Source organism: Amblyomma americanum, chromosome 1, assembly GCF_052857255.1.
Source record: "Amblyomma americanum isolate KBUSLIRL-KWMA chromosome 1, ASM5285725v1, whole genome shotgun sequence".
Classification (NCBI taxonomy): Eukaryota; Metazoa; Arthropoda; class Arachnida; order Ixodida; family Ixodidae; genus Amblyomma; species Amblyomma americanum.
In genome coordinates this window covers 5,551,209-5,562,246 of record NC_135497.1, presented here as the reverse complement: position 1 = coordinate 5,562,246, position 11,038 = coordinate 5,551,209, and the positions used below count along the sequence as shown (strand labels likewise).

Here is an 11,038-nt window from a genome sequence, read left to right as displayed (position 1 = left end):
TCTACGGTCTCCTTTTGGTCAGTTGTGCCTTCATGTAAGAATGCAGTATAGAACTGAAATGATAATTAATTGCCAACTGGCCCAAAACGTTGCTTTTGTACTTGTCCTGTTACCTGGAAGCTATCCTGGTGAGATTATCTTTACAGAGACTGTTGTGATATCGCGTTTGCCCTGGGACCTGGCTTTGGAAGTAGCTGAATTTTAAATTATTAAGGAAGGGTTGAACAAAATGTGTGAGCCAATCTGTTTGGAATATCCTGCTGCTTTCTTTTATGCTTAAGTTTTACGGACAGTCAAATCTCTCAGCAAAACTACTAAGTTTTGCTGAGAGATATAAACTTTGCGGTCCTCTGAATAAGTGGTGCTCTTTTTGGCATTACCTAATGAAGCCTTGCTGTGCTGGTTGCTTCTTCAGATGATGCGAGACCGTTTTGCTATGGCGGTGTTCTTGTACGCGTACGACGGCTGCAGCAAGTACCTCGTTTGTCTGCCCAGCACGCTGTCGTACCTGTACGGCTCGGAGTCCTGTACACTTCCCACGTGGTGCCGGACGCCGTCGGGTCGGTCGAAGGAAGACATCTTCGAGGCGTGCGCATATCTCTAAGAGATGTTGGCCATGTCAGAGCACGCCGAGCTTATCCAGGTATATTATATATATGCACCACTGTGGTCGGAGAATGTTTTCTTGCGCAATGCATGCTAGGTTACCGGGTTAGCGAATCTCTGCGCTAACAGCTTAAGCTGCAGACAGTAAAAATTCGGGCTTACGCTAATCTCCTCTTAAGCACAAAGTGAAACTAACGGAGTTTAAGCGAGGATTGAATTCTTTGACGCGCCTACCGACGACCAAATTTTCACTTTCAGTGCTAAGAAATAAAAAATGTCACGGTAGTTCTTGCGCTTGAGTAAAACCGAGGTGGCAGGGAACAATTGCTTTTAACTCAAGGAGCATCGGGGGATGCGGATGCTGACATACTGAGCTTCACACACTGCACGCACTGTGTACATATTTGCTTACAAGCTGAGGGTTAATGGTTGCTCTTTTGCGGTATTTGACACGCACACCATGCTTTAAAGGCTGCGTGGTTGTGCTAAGCACAACGATCATTGTTGTTTACACCTTTATAGATCCTAATCGGGAGGCATGATGCTTGTCCAGGCAGGTATAAGACCCACATACCCAGTCATTTTGTCTACCTTAGAGAATCAAGTCATTTGCACAATAACGTTCCTGTAACCAATGAACAGAAGAAAGGTGACAGTTCAAAAATATCACGTTGTATGGTGTTGCAAATGGGTTGCAAGCCCCAAGGGTAGCGTTGGCCTGGCGGCCTGGGGCAAAGCTGGAAACATCCGAAGGTCCCGGCAAAGGATGAGTCGACTGGCAACAGAACAACTTGTTTATTCTGGCATCGCAAAAGAGCAGCCGGTCAGGGCGACCACGTTACTCGAAGCAAGGAATCGAAGTCTCTCTCTTGCGTCCGGCGCAGCTGTCTTTTTTTATACCCTCGGAGTCGAGGGCAAGAGGGAACGGCTTGGGAAGAGGCGCCCGATACGGCGTCGCTTCAACATGTCCAGACGTGACGGGCGCGTCCGCCAGGCCGGCGCCGGTCAGACCTCCTCGCCTCCCAGTTGGGGAGCTCCTCTCCCCGGCTGCCGCGCTTTGACAAGCGTGGGCACCAGCATGCACACACACACACACGCACGCACGACGACACGTGGCACTGAAACATGCCTGGACGCGCTTGGCGGGAGGCGTTGCGGCCGCGATGAACGAAGCCGCGGCGTCCGTTGCATCCGCGCCGGCTATACCGCGCGTCGTAGGCGAGACGTAACAGACCGCCCCGCCGGGAAAAGGAGATCCCGATGGTCAGGGGACTGCATCCGCTGTCCAGAGGGATGTCGCTCGATGATGCTCGTAATCGAAACCGATCGTCCCTCGACGTTGCTTGAGCGCAGCGCACAGAGAAGGCCTCGTTCTCGGGTTCAGGATCACATAGGACACTGCAAAGTCACTTCGGGAGAGTTGCCATTTTTGTGCTCGTTCCCAGCAAGCGTTAGAACTACGCCGAAACGCAACCGCTCAGTCAGCAAGCACGAGACAACCCTCACTAAGCTCTGCCAGGCTCTTTCCCCTTTTATACTACTGCCTAGTTCCTTACAGTAGTCAAGCAGCACTCAGAACGCGTCCACAAATTGGAAAATTGCACTAGAAAGCACATAATCACTTTGAAACACTAAACAAAAGCAATATGTTAAAAATCCTCCCTCAGGAAGAAAACATCAGTAACAAACAACTTTGAGGCGGATTCCTACGTTAGGGGCTTCGACTTAAGCCATCGGCGTTACCGTTGAGACTCCCCTTTTTGTAACGCACCTCAAAGGAATATTGTTGCAAAGCGAGGCTCCAGCGCAGGAGGCGGCCATTTTTGGGAGAGATGTTCTGCAGCCATTGCAGAGGGCAGTGATCCGTCTCAATGATAAACCTCGAGCCGGCTAGGTAGCATGACAATTTCTGAACGGCCCACACGAGACACGCACACTCTTTCTCGGTGGCGCTGTACGCCTGCTCACGACAGGTCAGCTTACGACTAGCATACAGGACGGGGTGTTCGACTTCTCCATTTTCCCGTTGGCACAGTACAACGCCCATGCCTCGCTCACTAGCATCGCACTGAACAACGAACCCTTTTGTGTAGTCTGGCGATCGTAGCACAGGCTGGCTTGTTAGGGCGCTCTTTAGGGCGCTAAAAGCTCTTTCCTTTGTCTCGATCCAGACGACTGTTTGGGGCTCTGTTTTTCTTAGAGCATCCGTCAGGGGAGCCGCGATATCGGAGTACCTGGGGATGTACCTCTGATAGTACCCGGCGACACCTAAGAACGACCGAATATCGGTCTTCGTGCGCGGTTGCGGGAAGTCTCGCACAGCGGCCACCTTTATTTCAGAGGGGCGGCGACGACCCTGTCCAATCACGTGACCGAGGTATACAACCTCGGCCTGTGCTAATTGACACTTGGGAGCTTTGACTGTCAAGCCCGCTTCGCGCAGGCGGGTTAGCACTGCCCGCAAGTGTGCCATATGCTCAGACCAGGATGCGGAGAATATCGCTACGTCGTCTAAATACGGTAAAGCGAATTCTTCCTGTCCTCGCAACACTTTGTCCATGAGGCTTGAAAAGCAGTATGGCGCGTTCTTCAAACCAAAACTCAAAACTTTAGGACGGAATGTTCCCATTGGTGAAATGAACGCCGCATACCTACTAGCCTCTTCTGTAAGTGGAACCTGCCAATAACCCCTGACAAGATCTAGGGTGGAAATAAACTGAGCGCTACTAACTTTCTCAAGGCGCTCCTCGATGTTAGGGATCGGATAAATTTGATCCTTAGTAATGGAATTAAGCCTGCGGTAGTCGACGCAAGGACGAGGTTCCTTGCCCGGTACCTCAACTAAAATCAAAGGGGAGGTATAATCACTCTCACCCGCCTCAATAACACCGAGCTGTAGCATTTTCTTTACCTCAGCCTCCATAATATCGCGCTGGCGGGGTGACACCCGGTACGCCTTGGATCGTACTGGCTCTGGGGAGGTAAGTTCTATATCATGAGTAAGGACAGAAGTCCTACCAGGCCTCTCAGAGAACTGACCTTGAAACTCTTGCAAGAGTTGGTGTAGTTCGGTTTTCTGCTCAGGCGACAGCGGTGCTTTACTGAGTAAGTCACTAATGACCTGATCAGTGTCTTCCCTGTTCGTCACTGAGCCTAGTCCCGGAAGCTCGACCGGAAGCTCTTCTAACTTTCCCTTGTCGGGCATTTCCTCTCCAGTACCTGGTGCCTTCAACGCTACAGGCTCAATTTTATTCAGTTCGGACGTGCTCTGAATATCAGCTTGCTGGGCCTCCGACCCTTTTTCATTGTTCGACAACGTCGGCCCCGCAACTACCGCCTTTGCAGCGAGCTCCCGAACTCTCGATCTGGTTAAGGCCTGAACGCTAGCCTCACCAAACAAAAGCCCCTTCTCGCGCAGGAGGTGATCGGACCTGTTCGAAAATAGGTACGGGTACTGGGGGGGCAGCATAGATGACACTACGGCCTCCGTCTCAAGTGCTCCGAAAGGTCCTTCAATAAGCACCTTTGCTATGGGCAGACACACGCTATGAGCTTCCACGGCTTGCTTGATCCATGCGCACTCGCCCGTGAACATATCGGGTTCTACGTAAGAGGGGTGAACTACATCCATTGTAGCTGCGGAATCACGAAGCACTCGGCACTCTTTCCCGTTCACGAGGAAGTCTCGCATGTAAGGCTCGAGAAGCTTCATGTTCTCGTCAGTGCTACATAATGACAAACACACGACTTCTCTTTTTGTTTCTGGACACTGCGCCGAAAAGTGACCCGGCTTCTGGCACGTATAACACACGCGCGCTTGCCTCGCCTCGAACCGCTTTCTGCGTTCGGCTTCGGCTGCCGCCGTCTCCTTACGTTCGGTCGGACTGCTTTCACTCGCATCCGCACTACGTGTGTCCCCCCTTGCTCTCATGGGTGTGAACTTCGGCCTCTCAGACTTGGAGCCAAATTCACCCTTTTGACCGTCCTTAGCTCCGCGAGCCCGACGCGTCACAAACTCCTCGGCTAGCTCGGCGGCTTTAGCCACTGTACTAACGTCTGGCCTATCCAAGACCCAGTACCGCACGTTCTCAGGTAACCGACTGTAAAGCTGTTCCAGCCCGAAACACTGCAGAATTTTCTCGTGGTCACCAAACGCTTTCTCTTCTTTGAGCCACTCCTGCATGTTTGACATAAGCCTGTAGGCAAACTCTGTATATGACTCATTTCTGCCTTTTTCATTTTCCCGAAACTTCTGACGGAACGCCTCCGCTGACAGCCTGTACTTTTTTAGCAGACTCGATTTCACTTGGTCGAAATCCTCTGCCTCCTCTCTCTTCAAGCGAGCGACTACGTCGGCCGCCTCGCCGGGTAACAAAGTGAGCAAGCGCTGTGGCCACGTTTCCCGAGAGAACTCCTGGTTCTCGCACGTTCGCTCAAAGTTAACCAGGAACAAACCAATGTCCTCTCCAAGCTTAAACGGCCGCATCAGGTCAGTCATTTTGAACGATACCCGTTCTCCTGCACCGTGTGCCTGACTTCCATTACGAGCGCGTTCCATCTCTACCTCGAGACGCTTCATTTCCAAAGCGCGCTCTTCTTTCTCTTTTTGCTCTTTACGTTCGCGCTCCTCTTTCTCTTTTTGTTCTTTACGTTCGCGCTCCTCTTTCTCTTTTTGTTCTTTACGTTCGCGCTCGTCTTTTTCTTTTTGTTCCCTCTCCTCAATGGTCTCAAGGCATTCCGACAGCTCGTCATCCTCAGCCTCCAACTCAAGAATCGCCCTTAGCAGTTCTGGTTTTCTGAGTTTGTCTGAGACATCAAGACCCAACTCTCTTGCAAGCTCCAGCAATTTCGGTTTGCGCAACGACTTCAAATCCATGGCTGCTCCGAATGCTGCTTTCTCTACTGCCTACTATTGTCTTGCCGCAAACTAACCCGGCAGCAACGACAACCACAATTACCAGCTCTGTTTCTGACACTAACAAAAGCCTGGCAAAACTCAGAAGAATAAAGTCCCGCACTCACCAAACCTCGCAGCCAAGAATTCAGCGCAGTCGTTCCGCTGCAGGCAACCAGTCATCACACAGGGCTCGTTGCACTGCTCCCGGATGGTCGTTGTGCTGCTCAGCATACAGTTGAACGCATATCTTCGCTGCTGGCCTCCGTTGTCGGGATCTCACCGCTGGCAACCAGTTGTTGCAAATGGGTTGCAAGCCCCAAGGGTAGCGTTGGCCTGGCGGCCTGGGGCAAAGCTGGAAACATCCGAAGGTCCCGGCAAAGGATGAGTCGACTGGCAACAGAACAACTTGTTTATTCTGGCATCGCAAAAGAGCAGCCGGTCAGGGCGACCACGTTACTCGAAGGAAGGAATCGAAGTCTCTCTCTTGCGTCCGGCGCAGCTGTCTTTTTTATACCCTCGGAGTCGAGGGCAAGAGGGAACGGCTTGGGAAGAGGCGCCCGATACGGCGTCGCTTCAACATGTCCAGACGTGACGGGCGCGTCCGCCAGGCCGGCGCCGGTCAGACCTCCTCGCCTCCCAGTTGGGGAGCTCCTCTCCCCGGCTGCCGCGCTTTGACAAGCGTGGGCACCAGCATGCACACACACACACACGCACGCACGACGACACGTGGCACTGAAACATGCCTGGACGCGCTTGGCGGGAGGCGTTGCGGCCGCGATGAACGAAGCCGCGGCGTCCGTTGCATCCGCGCCGGCTATACCGCGCGTCGTAGGCGAGACGTAACAATGGTCATTGCACCAAGGATCGACAATTTGCATCGGCTTGTGCGCCATCTCTTTTTTGCAGATCCACCACGAGAAGTACGGACCACACATGCGGAACTTCGTGCGTGACAACACTCTCGGGGCCTGCGTATAGGTCTGCGATCTGAGCTTGGCAGTGCTCGTGATCTTGCGCATGTTAAAGATGATCTGGGGCGACATCGCCGCTGTGGTCCATCTCTACAAGCGCTACACGGCAGAGCGGCGCAAAGGAGTCACTCAGAACGGCGCCTTTCACGCAGTGGCGCTAGCATTGCTTGCTACTGACACGTCACCCATGGAGCCACTCCTTGCTGGTGGGTCTTCTGTTGTAGGATTAATTTGAAAAAGGGTCATCTGACATCGAATCATATCAGATATCCAATTTTTTCGTGCTAGTTCTTTTGTGGGGAAGGGTTATTGCGAGGGCGATGCTGTATCTCCCTTAGATTCTGTATCTCGGTACAGTACACAATTTTAGCTTACTCTCCGCCGATATGCGAAACAGATACTGAGCTATTTTCTTTCCGCAAAAACCAATTTTCATTTTTTTCAACCCAATTTACAAGATCAGGTTTAAATAGATGCCCTTTGTAAAAAAAAACAAAAAAGAAGTGCTTACAATAAGGGCTGTATCATACGCCTTGAAAAGGTAGCTGCCCGAAGCGCGAACAACGGATGAAGGACAGAAGGAAGATAATTTCATAGTGATAAAATAATGCGAGCACCACTGATCACACAGGCGGAACATTTGACACTGGCGTTCACAACCTACAGTGTTGCTGACAATTTCCCAGTACACATGGAAGTGAAGAGTAACGTTCAATAATGAGAAGGTACTTCCATCTGGCACAAGGAAGCGTTCATTTGCACTGAGCAGAAACTGCTGTATCTTGAAGACAGGGATGTCTTAGCAAGAGTGGAAATAGTTTCATTGGTGGCTTACTGACAAATTCTGTTCGCAAGTTTTTTCTTTTTATTTTAGTGTGATTTTATCTCACTGTTTTCAGTATGCTGCGCTGTTGGAATTTTAGAATAGGGTATGCTGCGAGTTGGCACCCTACTTAGCGTCGTGCGAACTCCTCGAAAGCGTTCTGGTTGAAAATTGCCGTCAAGAAGAGACCAGCATTAGCATGACATATTTTCTAAGCAGCCGACATAGCTATTAAAGTGCGCCAGCGCCAAAACTGCTTCCTAACTCTCATTTCGCAGAGTCACCGCACGTTGATTGATGCCAAATTTTGATGTACGAACCATTCAGTTCGCAGTTCCGGTCACATGAGTTGGAAGTGCTGTTGTTGGTAAAATACGCTAGGCTTGATGGGCGATGCTTTCGTTCCCAATATTCCGGCCATAGGCAACAAGATATACTCATACTTCGAAACGAAGCTGCTCTGGTGATGGAGCTAAAAAACGACATTAAAAAGAGGACCACGAAGGTTTTTCGCGCAATCTCTTGATACACTGATCTAAACAGGTCTGTGGTGCGACATATTCGTTGATATCATAGCAGTCGCCCATGACACATATGAACGAGGTTCTGCTTGGTTGTGAGTGTTTTTAACTAGAAACTTCTTATAGATTTAATTATTCCATGTATACAATTTCCAGTGATGTCTTCTGAATAGGGCACTGAAGGTCTCCACATATTATTGTGAACAGATAAATGCCTGAAAAATTAATTACTAATTCTGTGAGATGTATAGTTGTGGCTGTCTAAGTCATCAAGTCTTACTCGCCCGAAGATGTCAGAAATTAAGAAATACACGTTATTCGAAAGTTATTTGCAGGTTACGCGAATAGCGGTGTATTTGCCACTGCATATGATCAGATAAATCGACCTTTATGCAACCATTAAGCGTGGTCCTTTCCCTGCCTGGATGCCACGCACCTTTAGGGTTGCGAGATTTTGAGCATTGCGGGCTATCACTATATTTATTTTATTGACTATTTGCTATTCAAAATTTGTCCGCATTTTTTGCACGTTACCTATATCTCTTTAAATGTGGGAAGGTGCGCTGCCGGTCTAATTCCTCTCGAGGTGCAGTCAGTCCTCACTGGTATTACCACCTGCGGGTCAGGATGCATTTCGATCTCGTTCTAGGTGTAGTGCCGCAATGTCATGCTTTTCGTAACCTAGTTGTACACTATGATCACTTTATATATCTGAGAGCAATTATGTCTAGTGCGCACAATCACACATGCGTGGGAATTAGCCCGATTCGAGGCCTTCATTTCATACATAACACCCAAGTGTTAAGTGTGGCGCACATGCAAGCGAGACAAATGTTTACTAATTAAAATCATGTTTATTTTTTCATACAAACCAGGTAAAGAACAACGTTGCAAGGTGATCTCCATACTAGGTCCGATCACAGCTTCACGAGCAGTCAGCGCCCACAACGTCGTCCACAATCAGAAATGTCCGAAAGTGAATCCAGCAGTGGCTCTTGAGGTCGTCGATTTGCACGGAGCTCCAGAGTCCTCTGATGCACTGCACCCGTCGCTTGACAACGCCAGCCAGTCTCATGTACTCGTCGAGTTCCGTCAAACATTGAAGCCCCAAGGCGCGCCTCAGCATTGTCGCCGCTTCACTGGCTTCGACGCCAACATTTTCTTGAACGATGCGGAGGATCCTTTCATGTCCCGACACCAGATCGCCCGCGCGTGCGTTGTAAAGATCGTGTCACCCGTCACGAAGCGGGCTGCTCTGGCGACGAGGCTGGCGTTGCGCCTCGTGATGTTCCGGATGACGACGAGCTCTGCATCACGGCCTTTGCAACTTTGAAGATCGACGCGGAGCAGGTGGTGATTGCTTTCGATGCCCGACACCAGCGTCTGCAAGAAGACAGTGTTGCTATCGCGGCTGGGCACCGCGAACAAGAGCGCGGAGAGATTTTGGCTGTTGACAAAAGCGTTCGCAAGGAACTCACAGTGGTCTTCGCTCAGACGCAGCTCTCTGAGTGTGATTCTGGTGGGGTTGACGTTGGAAGCCAGCGCTTTCGCCAGAAGCTTTTCGTTATCAGGGTCATGCTGCTGGTCTTCGACCTCAGGTACATTGACGTAGACGCACACTTCGCACTTCTAACTCCTTCAGTGTGCTTGCTTCCATTATATAGGCCGCCATGGCAGACTGGATCTTATCAAGGAAGCAGTATTGCACGCACACGCGAAGGGAACTCAAGTGATTGCAGGAGGCGAGGATTTCGAAGGTTATGCGCAAAATCTCCGAATTGTTGAGGTGGAAAGAGATGACCGTGAGGGACGTCGCCTCGGGGCATTCGGGAAGCATGGAAAGGCTACCGATGCTCAGGTGGTGATCTTCAATGTGAATGGCCTTCACCAAGCGGGAATCACGAATGATTTGGCATATCTCCCTGAGGTCAGCGCATGCTGGAAGATGGCTTATGTCGACATTTTGGAGAGCTTTGTTGAGTGCCAAGCCGAGAAAAAACGCGCAGCACTCCTCTTCTGAGAAACCAAAGAGGTCTACGGTCAGCGCCAAAGGTGTAGCGTTTTCTGGTAGCGCTAACAGCCACGGCTCGATCCTTGTGGCTGCGTCTCCGGAGAGATGGTCGAAGCCGTAGAAGATGGTGGACACGAGGCAGTTTCTCGTCCACGTAACACTTAGCGTACGCAGAGTACGGTTCCGGGCGATTACTTCGGATAAGAGGGCTTTGTCTTCGGCATCGTAGATATCTATATCAATGGCCAACTGTTCTAGCGTCGTCGTTTGTGCAATGGCCTTGACCAGAGACTCTAGTGCGTGCATGCTGGCCTCGGGTGTTCGCACATTCAGCTTCTTGAGCGGCGAGCGGTGTTTTTGCAGGTAGAGGACGAAGCCATGAAGGAGGTCGACGCAGTCATAAGTGAACACGCAGGAGCCGACGGTTAAGTCACTTATGGTGTTATTCTGCAAGAATATGTTTATCAACTGTCGTGCGCAGCTGGTGCTAAATTCCAGATCGGCGACATCCAGCGCTGTAAGGGTGACACTGCCCTGCTCCTTAGGGATTACAAACAGTGGCAGTCTGACAGAGAAGCAGAAGTATTTTTCCCCTTCGTCTGAATAATTTGGGTCCGAGGGGTTGGCAAGCTTCTCCAGGGCTTCAAAGACTTTTGTTTCACAGCACATTACATCTGAGATGGTCACCTTACGGACGCTGTACATGTCTTGAAGAAGGCTGAGGAGGAAAGAGTTGCTCGCTACAAAGAAAGTCAGCTCGACGGCCACAATGCAGTGATGATGGGCGAGGACGTCGACCTGCAAAATAATGGCGAAGTCTAGGCTTTCACAGTCAATACTTGGGTCTTCCCAAGGGTCCATGACTACGATTCCCGGGGCAATAGCGATGCCCAATTCACCCAGGCCATTTTCCACTCTTATCCCAAGGCGTACGTTCCAGAGAACCTTGTTATACTCGGCGACACGTCGAACCAGCTTACACAGTGGTGCCGCTTTACTTCTGGTGCAGCACAGGGTTAATGGCGTACGTTTTTCTAACACGGATGGCTTTGCAGTAGCCATGGCATGTTTAGCGGAAGGGACTTGTGCTTCGGTTCAATGTGGGGACTCCAGCGCACGACAAGCTTCAGCTTCAAGACTGGAAAAGAAATAAAAATTATATAAGAGTTATAAACTAAACAGTGGTGAAGGGTCATGGATGTTATGTCA

At 50.4% G+C, this 11,038-nt stretch overlaps 1 protein-coding gene across 1 annotated transcript; it reads left to right on the top strand.

Moving 5' to 3' along the window:
* The first annotated feature begins 503 nt into the window (after positions 1 to 503).
* Positions 504 to 10,381, top strand: LOC144130395 (uncharacterized). The gene is made up of 3 exons (XM_077664324.1): positions 504 to 643; positions 6,410 to 6,680; positions 8,694 to 10,381. Exons 2-3 carry the CDS (start codon positions 6,521 to 6,523, stop codon positions 9,149 to 9,151), a joined length of 618 nt encoding a protein of 205 aa, XP_077520450.1. The 5' UTR covers positions 504 to 643; positions 6,410 to 6,520; the 3' UTR covers positions 9,152 to 10,381.
* Positions 10,382 to 11,038: the final 657 nt, after the last annotated feature.